The 17625-nt window shown below is 37.7% G+C and overlaps 3 protein-coding genes and 1 long non-coding RNA gene across 6 annotated transcripts; 1 reads left to right on the top strand and 3 right to left on the bottom strand.

Annotated features, from left to right (window-relative positions):
* Nucleotides 1-57: 57 nt before the first annotated feature.
* Nucleotides 58-7494, bottom strand: LOC114521979. The gene is made up of 2 exons (XM_028542565.1): nucleotides 7081-7494; nucleotides 58-659 (listed from the first exon to the last, which is right to left on the bottom strand). The coding sequence occupies exons 1-2, from the start codon at nucleotides 7388-7390 to the stop codon at nucleotides 196-198; spliced, it is 774 nt and encodes a 257-aa protein (XP_028398366.1). The 5' UTR covers nucleotides 7391-7494; the 3' UTR covers nucleotides 58-195.
* Nucleotides 659-5266, bottom strand: LOC114521980 (protein slit-like). The gene is made up of 7 exons (XM_028542566.1): nucleotides 5006-5266; nucleotides 4657-4728; nucleotides 3142-3213; nucleotides 2823-2894; nucleotides 2482-2553; nucleotides 1484-1623; nucleotides 659-1027 (listed from the first exon to the last, which is right to left on the bottom strand). The coding sequence occupies exons 1-7, from the start codon at nucleotides 5185-5187 to the stop codon at nucleotides 999-1001; spliced, it is 639 nt and encodes a 212-aa protein (XP_028398367.1). The 5' UTR covers nucleotides 5188-5266; the 3' UTR covers nucleotides 659-998.
* Nucleotides 7495-7785: 291 nt separating the features above from the next.
* Nucleotides 7786-8130, bottom strand: LOC114521693. The gene is made up of 3 exons (XR_003686833.1): nucleotides 8063-8130; nucleotides 7933-7980; nucleotides 7786-7845 (listed from the first exon to the last, which is right to left on the bottom strand). It is a non-coding gene; the product is annotated as an uncharacterized LOC114521693 (long non-coding RNA).
* A 1155-nt stretch (nucleotides 8131-9285) lies between these two features.
* Nucleotides 9286-13726, top strand: LOC114521760 (putative uncharacterized protein DDB_G0293878). Of its 3 annotated transcripts, none has more exons than XM_028542298.1 (6): nucleotides 9286-9626; nucleotides 9713-9826; nucleotides 10549-10705; nucleotides 10931-11345; nucleotides 11974-12027; nucleotides 12424-13726. In XM_028542298.1, exons 1-6 carry the CDS (start codon nucleotides 9499-9501, stop codon nucleotides 13449-13451), a joined length of 1896 nt encoding a protein of 631 aa, XP_028398099.1. In that variant the 5' UTR covers nucleotides 9286-9498; the 3' UTR covers nucleotides 13452-13726. The 3 variants fall into 3 exon arrangements, with proteins under 3 accessions (XP_028398099.1, XP_028398098.1, XP_028398100.1); XM_028542297.1 differs by having other exon boundaries at nucleotides 10913-11345; XM_028542299.1 differs by lacking the exon at nucleotides 11974-12027 and having other exon boundaries at nucleotides 10913-11345.
* The last annotated feature ends 3899 nt before the right edge of the window (nucleotides 13727-17625 follow it).

Genomic DNA, 17625 nt, shown 5'->3' with positions numbered 1-17625 from the left:
GTCCCGCTATGTAAATTTCGAGTTATTATAATTATTCATGTCTTTAGAAATCTATTGTTTTCACAGTCAGTGAACACTAAAATATTAGCATAGCGGGACAAATCGACAGGCTGGCTACGCTACTGACCGCACTTACAGCTATGAGCTATTAGTACAAAAATCAACAAAACGAAGCAATTAATATTGGAACAAATCTCAGTCAAACATTGCTGAATTATTCGTACAGTACGCTGAGCGGTGGTCTTCGCTACCACAGATGAAACACCCAACAGGCGCCGACATTGAGCCGAAGGGAACACGAGTTGTGCCAAAGTTAGCGTTGTATGACGAAGATGACGCGGGTTGAATTTCTTGAGATCTGCTGAATATCCAAGGTTTATCATACGCAAATCCTCTCACATCCCTTCCGGTACTCTGTAGTCTACCACCAGCATTCCTGAAAATCTCCGGAGAACTATTATCATTCCATTGAGGATACCCTGTATATTCAATATTGTTCCCCATTACCCCATATTGGTATCCCTTCATGTCTCTCGAATTCCACCTTGATCCACGTTTATCACTTGAATATCCGTGGTATTCCCTGTCATCCTTTGTGTTCTCCAATAATCCAGTATTATTCCTCCGCCCACGACCTCTTCCTCCTTTGTATTTTTGAAATGAGCGTTCATTTCCACCATATCTCTTTCCCTCACTTTGCTGTGTCCAATTCACAACAGGATTACCAGCTTGTGTGGTTTCATCCTGGAATTCCGCTATGTTACTTCTCCTTTCTCTCGCAAGCGAGACCTCCCTTGTTGAAATCTCATTTGAGAGATGATCAACCTGCAATATCTCATTCGTACTTGTTTGAATATCTCTTGAAGAATCTACTATACGGTCTTCGTTCTCCGGACACAAAACCCCGGCATCCTGGTCTAAACTATTCTGATAATCCAACAGTTTCTTTTGCAGTTCTTTAAAGTCCATTGATTCAACATTTACAGTATTACACTCGTCTATTGCCGCTTTATCTTCTTCTTTTTACCTGGGGATCATTAAAGGAATACCAAATGATTTTCCGTGCAGGATTGCGTGATCCATGCACGCGGGATGTTGCTCGACTTTCGGAAAGCGTGAAAATACACGAGCCGTAGGCGAGTGTATTTTCACGCTTTCCGAAAGTCGAGCAACATCCCAAGTGCATGGATCACGCAATCCTGCACGGAAAATCATTTGGTAATTGTTTTATAAAATAACTGTAGTGAAACAACGGTTAACTTTATTAAAATTAAATTTCGCGTGCAGGATTGTCTAAAACGCGTGCAGGATTGTCTGATCCTGCACGGCTATTGACCAATCACATTGCGTGTTTCACTATAGTTATTATATAATTAACATTACTATATATTCGATCAATGCTATTACAAGATGAACACACTTTGACAATGCCTTAACCAGCATTTTCTATTAAAATACAGTAAGACAAAGTTTGAGAAATTACCACAAAGATCTATTCCTTTGAGATCACCCAAGGTTTCTTCACTTTGGCAAGTGCCATGGAATTTAATAGTGTGCTTCGCTACAAATCTCATGAAGGGATTAAGTTTGCAATCGCATACAAGAGGCACACCTTTCAGGGCGCTGAAAAGAAAAGTTTAAGCAATCAAAGAAGTGTTCTTGCAAATCTACGATTATGATCTTGCAACGATTACATTACATTATGAAGATCACAAAAATGTCTTTCGTTTGTTGCTGACATTTATTTTTCATTCGGTAACCAAAGTCGAAATTGTGAAACGAAAAATGATTAAAATAATCTCGACTTTATAGGTTGAAGGAATTCGTTGAAATTAAATATGTAGGAGGGAGGCAGCTGCCTTTTGTGGTTTTGAAAATTCTTTGTTAACAACGGGATGCATCGGGACTCTTCAAATCTTTGAATTCATGTGCCTTTATTACAAAAATTCTACTATAATCTGTTGAGCATTGTTGAATTAAAAATGGACTTGAAAATGAATGAAAATGTTTCGCTTGTTGCACTAGACAGCCTTTCACAAATCATGTCAGAATTGGATGAACTTTCCTCCGAGATACAACGTCTTATTCAAAACATTCATCTTCTTTTAATGACGAAAGTGGACTTTGGAGACACGTTAGCTAAAATTCTCATTGCTATCGGGTATTTGGTCGAAAGAATCGGTATTTGGTCGAAAGAATCGAGATTAATTTAGCGAAAGTTCGACGATTTATGTTTGAATTTATACGAACTTTGTATCGGGTCATGACCGTCCTCCATCGTAATCTTAGAGCGGAACATATCAGTCTTACAAAAGTCATGGTTGATGTTTACGAAGATACAAAAGAATTAGAAAAAGCCAGAGGCATTAGAGATGAAAGATCTCAAACATGAAAACACAGATGGTCAAGGTTATCAGAAGCCTTGATCTTGCATTTGGAAAATCTCACGCAGAGATTCTCACATCTCTACTTGCTACTTACATTTTCTTCAGGGAAGTTAACTCATCAAATGTTCCATTTAAAATTGTAGTAAAACTGTTGTTTTCCAAAAATCTACAGCAAAAATACATTGGTAATTTAATGAAATAACTGTCTTTACAAAAGTGAATGACATCACAATAACTCACTTCAGAAAACTTAATACTTACAATTTTGTTAATTTATTTAATCCATCAAATGCTTTTTTATCAATTTTTTTAATTCTGTTGTTGCTAATATCACTAAATGGAAAAGGGAATCATTGACCAGAGGTCAAAAAGCAGTAGTTTGGAAAGTGGAGTTTTTTAAACCACAAACAATTTGTTTACACAACCAATACTCACAGTGTCTTGAGCTTCGGAAGTCCTTCAAATGCTTTATTTTTCAGTTCAACCAGGTTATTTTTTCTTAGTTGCCTGCAATATTTGAAGAATTATAAATTTTATACAATAGTTTCTAAGATAAATCATCTAGGCATTGTCAAGGGTGAACATTGAGAAGATATGCTTTGTACTTGGCCCTCAACCTATCAGGGTATCTTGGTCGAGAAAGCTAGGGCTGAAAGAACTCGGAGACTTGGACGATAAATATTTGGAATCAACTGATACACATATCACCTTGTCACAATCAAACAGGTTTTAAACAAGAAAATGTTGAACTTACAGTCGCTCTAAGTTATCAAGACCAACAAATGCTCTCTCTTCAAACACACTGATAGAATTCTTGTGCAGATATCTAAATGAAAAACAGTTGTGAATATTTTTGTTGTAAAACACCACTTGAAAAGATATGCAAAAGCTAACTGAGGAATGGCTTTTCTGATATAGAAATTGGAACATACAAAGTGCTTTAGTTTGTAATTTTTAGACTATATATAATATTGTTTGCCAAACAGACAACCATCTTGATGACTTAACTACATACTAGAAATTCTATCCCCCTTGTTAAAAGTTTCAATGACATTCCAATGCATGTCATCTTAAGAGATAATCAAATAGTCTCAACACTGATATGTATAGAAATATACACAAATATTTGAAACTAATACACAGTGCTTTTTATTGTAGAAATATTTCCTTAAAATAACTTATATTTTGTAGGTGTAAGCCACCAGCTCTTGTGATCAATGCCAGCAAGCTACTGAAGGTGACATTTTGCAGACAAATAGACACTGTCAAACTGTGTACCACATACTGCACAGACCATAGCTAAAGCACACAATTACAGCATAAAAATACCCTTGCTAGACAAACTATATTGACAACCTATAGCTTATAAATAAAGGAAACAATGCTAAACATTTACACTGCCCACAACTATTTAGAATATAATGCAAAGATGACAGACAGTTGCATTCAAATGCTAAACAGAATTTTGCATGAAGTGAGGCATAAAGCAGACATTCTTCAGAGAAACGATAATCTTATCATTGTCAGATTCAAAAATCCAAAGGTTAATCTAAATTATCACTTGAACCAACTACAATTCAGAAAAGGAAGGAGACGCTATAAAGACATGCGGATAATGAAAGATTTCATTTCCTTTACGAATCACATGAAAATATGAGAATCATTCTAAATGTATCAATTAAAAACGTATTTTTCCTTTTTTGAAACTTTATCGACAACGCAGATGAAATTCGTAGAGAGATAATTAGTTTTTAGAACAAAATCTGGCGAGAAAAGCAAATTAAAGTGCACAGATTGCTGTTGGGAAAACTAATTTTGCGGTTTTAATCACAGGAGCACAAACAAAAGGAAGGAATATCTGAATATGAACTCGACTATTAAATTTCACGATGTTTAATGTAACTATATCCTCCGCTTCGCAGTTACAAATGAAGAAAAAATCGATAGCAAAGCGTAGAGAATTCGCTTTATATTTGATATACTCTATCCACCTAAAACCACTTCAGAATATAATATCGTTCAATAGTAGAGAGACAGCATCAAAGCGATCGCCGATCGGTAAATTGGCGATATTGTGTCAAGTTTGTCAGTGTTGTTTGAAACAATTTTATGTAAAAAAACCCGTTCAGAAGCCCTCAAAAGCAAGTATTTTAAAATAGAGAATCAATTCAATAAACCCCATGAAATTTACCGGCAAATCTGGGTCAAACAGGAACGATGTAAATGTAATCATGTTTTACCCAAATATTGGGATGTATAAATTACTCACAAGTTCCTCAGTTTATAATGGTTATCTAAAAAGTTTCTTCTTAAGATCGTAATGTTATTCCTTGAAAGATCCCTAGAAAATATAAAATATCGTCAGGTATTTTGTGTCAACGTGTTAATGCAACCTTATATAAGGTATAAGCACGTTTCCCCACATACAACTAACCAAACATAAAACGTAAACAAACTCATGCTGGAGAATTATTGACATTGAACTAACAGCAAAGAACAGGCAATTTCCGCAGAAATTATGTTAGTAAATTTCGCTTAAAGACCACCTAAATTTCTCTTTTTAATCTACAAAAACTGCTGTACAACATAACGTTCAAAATGATGACAAAAGCCCTTACAATACATCCATATCATTTGGGAAAGTATACAGATTTATATCCTTTATGCCTTTGTTCCGACAAATCACTCTCCACATTTTCATTCGAAGGTAACATTTACATTTTCGTTGACAAACATCGCCATAACACACTACCACGTACAGCAGCAGCAACAGACGAACTATTGGGTCTATACTAGCCATAAACAACCAACTACAACTTCAACTACTTGAGTACTGTTTATGCAACCTCGCAAGCCAGGCTCTTTTACCTACGCTCCACGGCCCACGCTGCGGCAAAGACCACTGAGACCCTGGTCAAGGCTGGTCATGTGACCTCCCAAAATATGGGAGGTTTTTAATTAGCGCTTAGTTCATATCCATGGGAGGAGTGGGAAAGTCGATATACCATTTCTGCTATTTTTAGCACTTGTCACAATCCAGATGACTTTGTACTAACGCAACTAAAAATAGCGGTTCACGCAATAAACTAAATAAATACAGCTAGTGTGGCGCAGCAAAAAACTAAAAAGAGCAATAAACCGAATTTAGATTCAAGTGCTATGTGTAGACTGTATCATCGTCGATAGAATCGGTTTTAGTATCGTCACAAGTTCAGTTGATATTCAATACAGACACTCGAAGGCCTGTGCTATCCTCTAAATTTGGGGGTTGATGAGCGAATTTAGAGGTCAAAAACAATAACGACACAGGTTATTTCGCTTTGCGGTACAACAGCGCTCAATATTCAGGCCTTAGAAACACGCTGTTTTAACTGATATGATCTATGCGCTACTTGTGTCCCACCCATCCCCACACGGGAGAAGCGTAACAAAAGAATCACGTGACCAGCCTTGACCAGGGTCTTTGCCGCAGCGTGGGCCGTGGAGCGTAGGTAAAAGAGCCTGGCTTGCGAGGTTGCTGTTTATGCAAAGCACTGGCGTTCCTCTCAGCGATCTGTCAAAATGTAACGATATGGAGTAGCAACTTCATCTCTCTTCAACAGTATAGGTTCTGGGAGTCATAAAAGGCATCAAAAAACACAAATATGTTTGAAATATTATCCAATGATGCTGGTAATCAGATTGGAAGACAATATATTCTTCAGCAAAAATGATCATGCCGCATAATTCACCTTTGATCTTCTTACCGGGGGTATGATAGTCAGTCATTTCATACTAATGGGGGTAGGGTAGCTCCCCATAGTTCCCCTGATTAATATACTAATCACCCGTTCAAATTTTATAAGAGATCAAATATTTCCTTTAATTACATGTTTTCACCAGATTGCGCTGGTAAAAATTGCCTTGACATGGAGGCAGGTATATTGTGCAAACATGTAATTTGTTGAGAAAACAAAAAATAGCAAGCAAAACAAACTTTTGTTTATGTAAAATCCTAGCAAAATACTCTTAGACGCATTTTATGACTTATGACTTGATGGAATTGATGCGCTGTGATTTTACACAAATCTCAATCATCTTATATTTCTGATAATACAATTTTTCAAATTTGACAAGGAAACCGTAGATAGGTCGAGATTTCGACACACAGAGCAGAGCTGGAAGTACAGCACTTACAGCTATGAGCTATTAGTACAAAAATCAACAAAACGAAGCAGTTAATGTTGGAACGAATTATTCGTACAGTATGCTGACCGGTGGTCTTCGCTACCACAGATGAAACACCCAACAGGCGCCGACATTGACCCGAAGGGAACACGAGTTGTGCCAAAGCCAGCGTTGTATGACGAAGATGACGCGGCTTGAATTTCTTGAGAATAATATCCCCAAGGTTTATCATACGCAAATCCTCTCATATCCCTTCCGGTACTCTGAGGTCTACCACCAGCATTCCTGAAAATCTCCGGAGAACTATTATCATTCCATTGAGGATACCCTGTATATTCAATATTGCTCCCCATTACCCCATATTGGTATCCCTTCATGTCTCTCGAATTCCACCTTGATCCACGTTTATCACCTAAATATCCGTGGTATTCTCTGTCATCCTTTGTGTTCTCCAATAATCCAGTATTATTCCTCCGCCCACGACCTCTTCCTTTCTGAAAATTTATTTTGTGAATGTATTTCTGAAATGAGCGTTCATTTCCGCCATACCTCTTTCCCTCACTTTGCTGTGTCCAATTCACAACAGGATTACCAGCTTGTGTGTTTTCATCCTTGAATTCCACTATGTTACTTCTCCTTTCTCCCGCAAGCGACACCTCCCTTGTTGAAATTTCATTCGAGAGATGATTAACCTGCAATATCTCATTCGTACTTGTTTGAATATCTCTTGAGGAATCTACTATACGGTCTTCATTCTCCGGGCACAAAACCCCGGCATCCTGGTCTAAACTATTCTGATAATCCAACAGTTTCTTTTGCAGTTCTTTAAAGTCCATTGATTCAACATTCTCAGTATTTGACTCGTCTATTGCCGCTTCATCTTCTTGTTTTTCTTCGCTATCTCTTGTTTCCTCATCATCCTTCTGTTTCTCTGATTCAATATTCAACAAAATCTCTCTTAAATTACTTTCAACGTTCCGCAGCCGTGCCTGAGGGTCGATGACAATGTCGCGACTTGACTTTGCTTCCGGCGATTTCTCGGGAACATTTCCATTAATACTGTCACCTAAATCAATATATATATATATGAACACGCATAATTGAGAAAAAACTAACATAAGATATTTTTCCGCTGTTTGAGGTGAAAGCACCCTCGCTGTGTTCTCAAAACGTGATATAAAGAAACGAGACTCATGAAAAAAGGTTGAACGGAAACAACCATTTTAAACATACCATTTTTCTCAAGATATAACTGTATCTCTAAAATTGCACCAGGAGCGAACGATGCTTCCTAAATAATAAAGAAATAACCGGCTTAGTCATTGCGAGAACTCGCCGCGTATTTGACAAATAAAACATCTCAACATATCATCTCAACCTGCAGCGTATTCTTTAACTCGTTTTTCTCAACACAAAGCAGAGTATCCTACGAGAAAGGAAACTAAAATCACTTTCAATAAACCAGGGTGATTTACTAAACTCTCCAAATATACTGCTGCTTTGCTTACGCGGATTAAATTATCCTGAAACTTCTCAAACAGATGGCTCAATTCTAGGTCCGTCAGCATTTTCTTAACAATTCTATACGGGTCATCTACGAAAAAAACAGAGTTTTATTATTTATCCCTTGAAAAAAACGATTATCTTTAAACAAAAAGAAACCGTTGGAAAACGTCTTTCTATGGCGGCTATATGCCTGTGCGAATTTCTGCTGGAGGGTTGCCTTTTTTCATACACCATCATCTATTGTCTTTTTCATACACGGATGCACCATCTATTATCTAAGGTCATGGTTGTTGAATTGTTTATGAGGTTTATCATCTTATTATCTATTGTTTTTATTGCATTCGACGCGACCAAAATGCAACGTATAACCTTGGCCTACGGCCTACCTATTATGTTTATCACACTGGGCCCGGTTGCACGAAAACTGCATGGATAGCGCTATCCACCGGATAGTGATTTTTTCAATCGTTCTAAAAATGCTTGAAAAGCAATGTAATTTCAGCTTTGGAACTAAAAATTACTAAAGAGAATCCTCAATTTAGGAATACTAAGTTTTAATCGAAGCGAGTGAAAAAAATACTAATCGTGGCCGTGGGCGTTGGATACCGTTAACCAGCTTTCATACAACCGGCCCCTGGTGCATATAGTAATTTCTATCTGTTGTCGAGAATGTTTTGTCTCCGAGACTACGGTGTCCTCGACAAGTCACAAGTTGAATAATAATGAAGATATTTATTATAGCTTGAATCACACGTTTAACAAAATCACAAAATCTCGCTCACAACTTATCACAATAGTGCCCATAATTAACCCTACTCAAATTACTTAGTCATTTATATCTGTCAGTCTCCAACACTGTTTTTCAACACAAGAAAAGCCATTGTGATCCCGGTCCCAGAGGCCTAGTGAGTTGCCTTTTTTTATACACCCTGTATACTAAACATGAAACCGAATGAAATTTTTAGTTTATTACTGCTCTGAGGGAACTCAGGGGAGGGAGGGGTGGAGGGTGTAACTTCTTCTGCCTCTCGCTTTAGTCGCTTAGTAGCTCTATTAACTATTATACTTAAATTTCACTCACAAATGATAAAGCTTTTTGTAATTTAACGATAAATAAGATAACCCCCACACGTTTTACTAGTGTTGACCGGTGATGTTGACCTCCTGTGATTGTTTGTGGCACTTTACATTACGTAACTACCTGTAGCTGCGGTTTGCCGCCAAATATGCAAGCTGGAATCGATCCTGAAACAATACGAATTCATCAAATAATTGTATTCGAAAACTGTACACAGCTTGTTCAAAAAGATTAAGGACTTCTGTTGTAGTAAATCCATTAAAACAGTTCTTGTATGTCCTTGGGTATACATCTATCATCAACCATCAGTTATCAGACACGAGTCGCGCATGTGATACGTGTTGTGATACGTACAGTAAAATGGCACTGCCGTTTCAAGACAGGCAAAGACCTGACGAAGCTACTAATCGCTACCATAGTTTTAGAAATGACTTTGATACCGTCACTGTTTTAGGATTTTCTAGTTATGTTCATCCAAATCAAATTGTGTAAGTTTATAAAGTTGTCCGTTTTCTATTACACTTACAAGAAGTCCTTTTACCTTTAGGCTGATACATGTTATGTCTTTTTTTAGGGACTTTTTTACATCGAAAGAGGGGCATTGTTGGTGCGTTTCAATAAATAATTATCCCCCAAGGGTTGTGCTTCGATTCAGTTCGCCCATCGTAGCTCAGAGAATCGTCTTAAGGCAAGTTTTTTTAAACTAATTACGTGTAAACGTAGTTTACATTGTTGTTTTGCCTCAGGCTTCGCGGTGTATAATGTAACTGGAATCTGGACTGGAGTACGTGCGTTTATGACGTTTTATATATATTGATACTTGGCTAAATAATTTATCTTTTTCAATGATAAAACGCCAATTTAGCACGTTTGTAATGCAACTAATTTATTTCGATAGTGTCGTTTGTATACAATTGGCAAATATGTAAAAACTCACTGTACTTCACCTTTTTGAAGTACAGTATGTATTGCTTATTTAGTGACCGAAAATTATTAATTTTTACTCAGGTCATTGACCTGAAAGAGATAAACAGCCACCTGCAACAAGAAATTTAGAGCCATGATTTTTGCCTGCAGGTCTTTCCAGTGGCGGATCTAGGAGGGTGTGCAGAATAAATTACGACAGCTTAAAATCTCAATCGCATTGGCAGATTTTAATGTAAAAATATTCTTTTCAAATCTATAACCAATAGCGTTGTTATTAAGGTGATTAGAATTTAAAATGAAGCTGTGTAATTTATTCTGCAGACCCCTAGATCCACCACTGGGTCTTTCCCCTCAAAAGCTCTTTGTTTGAATGTGAAATTTGGTATAAATGAGTATTGGTTTGTTTTAAAAAATCATGTTGCTTTAATTTGCCCAAAGGTTCAGCTGCCCAACAATTTATACAATTGCAATTATTTCCACAAGGTATGACAATGCTAATGTTTTTGGCCAAAGGCTTAGAGTAGTTCCAGCAAGTATTCACAGAGAACAAGAAAATGAAAGAAATATTTTACAGCCTGTCAGAATTTCACCTGCATTGTATGGTTCATATACACCCCGCATATTCCCAAAACATGTTCAGGTATGTCACCAGCAAGCATATAAGCCCGAGGGTACGTTATAAAGAGATGTTAAATTATTAATTAGGTAAATAGTGTTAAAGAGTATTAGGTACATCATCACTTGCATTGTACCAAATTTATGTCTGCTAAATTTGTTTGTGAGCATCTTAAGGATAACTTGTACTCCTAACTTCCAACTAAAATGAATTAAACTTTTTCCTAACAAGACTCTTCAACTTCTCCAGCCAAATTCAATGGCTATGTCAGTGGTTAATAATGGAACATCATTTTTAAAACTGGCAAAGGTCTTTCTTGTTCAAAAAGCTCTGCAGGATGGCAAAATCCAAAACCCAAGAAAAATCGAGACACCTTTATTACAAAATCAAGGATTTCAATCACCAATGCTGGGAAACACACCAAACAGAAGTACATTGTTAGACACTCGTCATCAGAATTATAACAAGAATAATCCATGGAAACCTTCAAGTTGTACTGGAAATTTGCAAAAGAATACAAGCAAGGAAAGTTTAACAAGCAAGAGCAAAGCAGATGAAAAAAGTTCCCTGGCAGGTAACAAGAAGACTGCAAATGATTGTGATGAAGGGATACGCTCGAAAGATCAAACCATCATCAACAAAGAGGAAGATAAAAAAGTGAAAGGTTTGTAATGGATAGTGCACTTTCAAATAGAGACAGTTAAAAAGCAAATGACAAATAAAAGTTTTTATAGCTTACATATATACAATTACATATGGTTGCTACAAAACAATTGTCACTGCATGAAGAAAAAATTCTAATAGACCTTTCTGGTATATGATCACATCACAGAAGCATTGTTTTGACTTGAAGCCACCACCTTAAGTAAAATGAATTTTACTCACAAGAGTCGTGTGTGCAGAGATACAAATGCCCTTCTTCACGTGCATAAAAAATAGCATAAATAACCAACACTAAGGTTCTAAAAGTTCTGACGTTAAGCCGATTCTCTATTACGTCCGCCCCAGGGTCCGGTCCGTCCGCGCGGGCGAAGCGCGCTTTGTTTTTCAGGCCCGTCACGCTCGCATGGGCAGATTTTCAAAAACCGAAGCGGACGGTAATGGAGAATCGCCTTTATAGTTTCGGAAAATACCGTTTACAACGACTACGTTATTAACGAGGAGGGTTGACAGGGCAGGTAATTTGTGGTAGTGCATTAGGCAGTTTTTGCTAAAACCATTCGCGTTTAACAGTTGTTAGAAGCATTTGAGTTATGCACTCGTAACATAGATGTTCAACTTTAAATTCGTAGAGGAAGAGAAGGGAGTGGTCAACATAATAAAGAAAGGATCTCAGATCAGTGACGGTTGTAGCAAACTATTTAACTACACCTAGTAAATAGCATATTTAACCTAGTAAACTCAGAAATACACGACTCTGATTGGCCAATTCTGTCCTTAACTACAGTTAAAAGTTAACTAGCTTTTTATACAACTACCCGGGCCAGGTCTAAAATCAGACAATAATAGACCTTTTTATAATGACGTCAACGTGCAGCTGTTTGTTCTTCAATAGGATGTAAATGAAGCTTGGAGAAAATGTAAATAATGTTTAGACAACTTTGTTGACAATTATCTGTCAAACAGACGGTGACTTTGACTCGGACTCAACCAGTATATTCCTGATGAACTATCATAGGTTCTGCCTATCTAAAGATTTTGATGTTGGGTTATTCTAAAATCTTCCTTTGGTGAATTTTTAGGGCCTTTCATAAGACGGAAGAGACGCAGAAAAAGTCGGGGGCGTAAGAAAAACAGTATTAGTAGTAACACTGCAGCTGATTTTAAGAATTCCTGTTCAAAAGCTGATCTTCCTGCTGATAAGAAAATCGTGAAAGGTAATGAGGTATTGATGAAGGAAACAAAACAATCTGTTGGCGTTGAAGTGAAATGTCCAACATCGGGAGAAAAAGAGATAGATGCAAGATGTCGAAAAACTGCACAGAGTTCTGGCAAAAATTGTGGCATTATGGCAGCCGTAAGCGATAACAATGATAATCACACTGAAAGGAAGACTCTAACGCATTCAGATAATAGTCACACGAAAACAAGAGATCAGTGTGAGGAAAACAACGTGAACGTTTCAGATATTAAATCAAGCAATTGCCCAGTCGATGGCAGTAGGAACAAATGTGATAAGGACGAGTGTAAACAGTCTGTTATTGTAAACAAGGAGAGTAATACGGCTAAAAATTGTTGTCTTTATAACAAGGACGATGGTAGTGGGTTAGGGACTACTAAGAAATGTTCAACTGATAGCAGCTACAAGAAATTTAGTGGTGGGAACAAAAGTGATAAAGCCGATCAGCAGAGTTCTGGTGCTGGCATGTACACTTCAAAAGGTAAAGGTTGCGGCAAGAATAATGAATCAAGCAAAAGTATGCCAAAAGATAAAGGTTTCCTAAAAAGCAGTATGACAAATATCAGTCAGGAGACAAACACGAATGGTGATGGTATTAGGACGAGCATTACCAAAGGAAAGCTGGAAGCAACACATGGTTTTCCGAAAGCAAGCGGCAACAAGAATAGTGTGCCACAAAGAAACATGGCGACTGAAAAACATTGGGTTAACACAAGTCGTGGTAAAGGCAGCCAAAAACGAAACCAAAGTGATGTTGCTGGTTTAAAAAAAATAAGCAGGGTGAAAGTAACGGCCATAACAAATGTAAGTCAAAATATATTAAGAGCAGTCTTAAGAACGACCGCTATATTGTGGGAAAGGATTCAATGACAAGTAACAACGCGGGACAAGGTACATCAGGTAGCAGAAAACCTGCGAAAGACGTCGTACCTTCGGCCAAAATTAGCCTGCAAAACAGCGATAGTAAAAAACCCAGAAAAACTCAAAACGTGCCAAATCCTAAAACATCTTCAAAAGCCAACCAAAAGAAATACGAAGGGGATCAAATGAAGGGTACACCGACAGAGGATAGCTTGGAAACGATCTCTGATAAAAATACATCAAATAATAGCAGTCAGACGAGAATCGACATTCAGAATGCAACACAGAGGAGTATTAGCAAAGAATATCCATGCAATAAGAATTCGTCAAGCAACTCTAGACAACCAATTATTCTAAATAGTGGAAAAACGAACTTTCAAAGTCTGATGTCCATTGAAACTCACAGGCCTCAGAGAGGCAATGGTGTCAAACGGAAAAGAAAAGAGACTACACATCTTGCAGTCTCTCCATCAAAGAAAACGTGTCTAGGAAACAGAAGCACAGAAGTTAAAGGAAATGATGTTTGTGAAACTACAAAGCTCCTAGCTCCCGAAAGAGACTGTCCAGATATAATGCGTCGGGAGAACGTCAGCAAAACTACTTCCGAAGCCAGACGCCTCGTTCTCACCTTACCACCGAAAACGCCTCCGGGAACCAAAAGCATAAAAACTACCCATAAACCAGCTACGAAGAAAGTCGTTGGTTGTAGAGATTTACGTGATTTGTTAAACAAGAAAACAAGCGTAATCTTTCCAGCAAAGAAAATTGCTACCGGAGGCAGTCAGAAATCAGGTGCCAACAATGTTGCTAAGAACACTTTAATGAAAAAAAACAGAGAGTCGGGTTCAGCAGGAAAGTCTGGAAAATCTGAAAATAGGAAAAGCAGTTATGATTGTTTAAATCGTTACGAGAAGCAGGGAACAAGGTTGAAAAATTCTGATGAAAAACAAAATCCGTCAAAGAATATATTTATTGAAGCCAAGGGACAGGCCATAGTAAAACCATCAGTGGGAGATTCAAAAAGCATTTATTGTTCAAACGCTGCTGGTGGTCACGGATTTGGTCAGCTGAAGAACTCTGGCGCAAATAATGACGCTTCGACGGAAAAGAATGCAGAAAAACAAATGAAGACAATATCAAATACCTTAACGAAAAATGTTACTGTCAAAACAAGTAATGGTACAACTAGCAACGGTAATACACTGAAAATTTCAAAGTCAATGAATAACTTAAATAAGCTTGAAGAAGGAAAAGGTTTAACTGCAACAAAAAAGTGTCCATATGTTGATGAAAAACGAGTTGCTTGCGGGGTGTCAGAAAATTCGGATTTGATGAAGAGCACATCAGAAGATAAAGAATTGTCTAGCAGAAAGAGCGAAATATCTAGTGAACAAAGTAACTCTGGTATGGACGGATTTGGAGAAGAAAGTCAAATAGCTATCGAAGAAACGTCTTTTAGTAACCGTAACTGTCTTGAACAAAATTCACGTAACATAACACGGCCACGGGTCTCGTCTGGTTCATGTCTCATGAAAGTATCAAGTGAAAACCAAAATAACTGTAGTATGCAGGAAAATGTGGTCAAAATAAATGCAGACATTGACAAGCCTTCGTTAATTCACTCAAGAGATGGCGCTCAGGAAGACATGTGTGAAACAAATATTAGAAACAAGAGTAATCAATCAAACAAAGAAAAGATAAATCAAAGCGAATCAGTCCCTGCATCAAAACGCTCTGAAAAAGAATCTTTGAAAAAGGATCTTCCGATTATAGCAACCGTTACGGAAAACCAACAGCAACAAACTACCACGCTAGGGCAAGCGAGTGTTCAAAAAACCAATGGTCTTATTAACACGACTGTCCTTGCCAGACTGAAAAGTTTGAATTTTAGCGTTCAAAAGAGCATCAAAGTTCCTGAAGAAAATGGAGGTAAATCGCTAAGCGTTGATCATGGAAATACCAAATCTGTTGAGACTAAAAACAAATTAGACAAACATTTCGCCTGTGAGGCCAAGACTATTGTTAGTAAAAGCGCCAGACACTCTCTTAGTCTATTACCAAAAATGAAGAAATCTGCTGAAGCAAGCAACACTCTGGATTCGGAAATATCGAAATATGTATACCGAACACGTTTAAAAAATAGCGAGATCGTCGATCCTAAAGCAGTCACATATACAATCATTTCCGGAAAAGTGTCGCAGGAACATAAAAACAGTGAATCACAGTCAAAGAGCATCGCTTCTTATGCTGTAAGTGGCAAACATGTTGAACAACGCGATATTGTGAGTGGTTCCAGTGAATCACCAGCTCCCAATACTGCTGACTTCATTGAAAGATCATCAACCAACGAACCTCTGGCCATAGAGGAGATAGAAAGATTAAGAACAGGCGAAGCTTTTACACAGGACAATTCAAATCATACGTCTAGAACTGGAAATTTTGTGTCTGAAGTTAAACAAGAAACGCAGCTTCAAAATGATGAAATTCTAACGAAAAATAACCCATCTTATTCGAATGAAAATGATGTTCCTAATTTTTTGACTACTAAGATAAGAACCGACCAATTGTCCCAAAACTTGGCTACAGTCTCTCACAGTAACTCCGACATAGTGAAGATCGAGAAGACCACTACAGAGAATGAAGAAAATTTCAATCGACCAAATGTTCCTGAGAAAGTCAACGAAAACCCTGACAAACCAAACACAGACTCCAAAAGTCTCGACAAAGCTGCCCCTTCCTTTTCGGGTGATATTGTTCAAGTGATAAAGTCAACTATTGATGAAACGTTGTCAGAAGACAGGAAAGGGTATTCAATTAAAAATGAACATTGCATTTCAAAATCGGAGGATGTGCCTGTCTCACAAAGCATCGTTTGTAGCAAAGTCTGTGCTACGGCAAAGACTACATCAGCTTCTAGTCAAAAGATTGTAGAGTCCTCAATTGAGATGAAACCCCAATACCTTTATTTTCAGAAACGAAATTAGATAGAGAAGCCAGCACTAGTGGATACCACAAGCACCGTATCCAAGAGGTTACACTAAATGCTAAGAGGTTTGGTGCTCATGGCAGCGATAGGAATTTAATGAAATCAGGACTCGTGGAGAAAAGTCCGTTACCAAATTTCACGGGGGATTCAAGTTTGGTGATGAATTCCAGCAAAAACACTCTTGACATCCTAGTTCGAGGGAGTATTGGTAGCAATGGAATGCCACAAAACTTTGGTTTCAGTGAAAGATATCCAGCCCCTATATCTTCTGATCCACGTCTACAGCAGACATGCAATCAAAATTATATTCCATCGTCGCCATTGGCCAATGCAAAATGTAATACGCAAAATGATTTAAGTAAGAAAAAAAAGCAATGTCGCCGAAGAGAAGCAAAGAATAGGCGAAGGAAACGTTTAAGAAAGATAAAAATTCAAAGCTTAAAAAAAGGAACAGAAAGTAACGTTCAAAGTGAGAAGAGTAATGGTGCTGTACGACCGTTGAACGAGACGAAGTGTAGAGCTGGGGATGTGAAAGAAGCTGGAATAAGTATGAACAAAAACGTTTTGTCAGTCATGCATGAGAGCCAGGCAACTAAAGATGCATTAAAAGAGGTTTTTCAAACTGACCTTTATCAAGGAAATGGTGGGAGAAATTCGGTTCGAAACTGCCAAGAAATTAGTATAAAGAGTATCAACGAAAAAGCAGAAAAACAGACTACGCAAGCTTCTATGCCAGAAACTCGTTGGCAAAATAGTGAAACTGTTTCCAATGATTCAAAGTTAAATGGCGATATAAGTGAACCAGCGCTAACCCATTCAATTAAATGCTCAGGAGCTCGGGAGGGTATGGAAGATCCTAGTTCCTTCGCACCTGTTGCACATTCTGTTCGATGCGAGAAAGGGTTTATTCAGAGTAGGAGAGAAACAAAGTTAAACTACCCAATAGAAGGAACTCGAGATGAAAGTAATTGTGGAACATTGTTGGGGGTTTGTCATGAAGATAATGACGGCTTTGCAATCTCAGGGAAAAGAAAGCAAAAAGAGAACATGAATGGGGGAAAAAGAGAAGATGAATGGGAGAGTAGCAAACGCCAAAGGTGTGATAAGAAAATGGAAAATATTGGTTTAAATCAAGCCGTTGTTGTTGAAAACGTGGAATTAAGCGAAAAAGAGCATCGTGGGAAACAACAAGAGAGC

This window comes from Dendronephthya gigantea, unplaced genomic scaffold (genome assembly GCF_004324835.1).
Source record: "Dendronephthya gigantea isolate DGI-Jeju-01 unplaced genomic scaffold, DenGig_1.0 000021F, whole genome shotgun sequence".
In the NCBI taxonomy this organism is placed as follows: Eukaryota; Metazoa; Cnidaria; class Anthozoa; order Malacalcyonacea; family Nephtheidae; genus Dendronephthya; species Dendronephthya gigantea.
The sequence above is the reverse complement of the archived record's forward strand: the minus strand, read 5'-3'. Positions and strand labels throughout refer to the sequence as shown.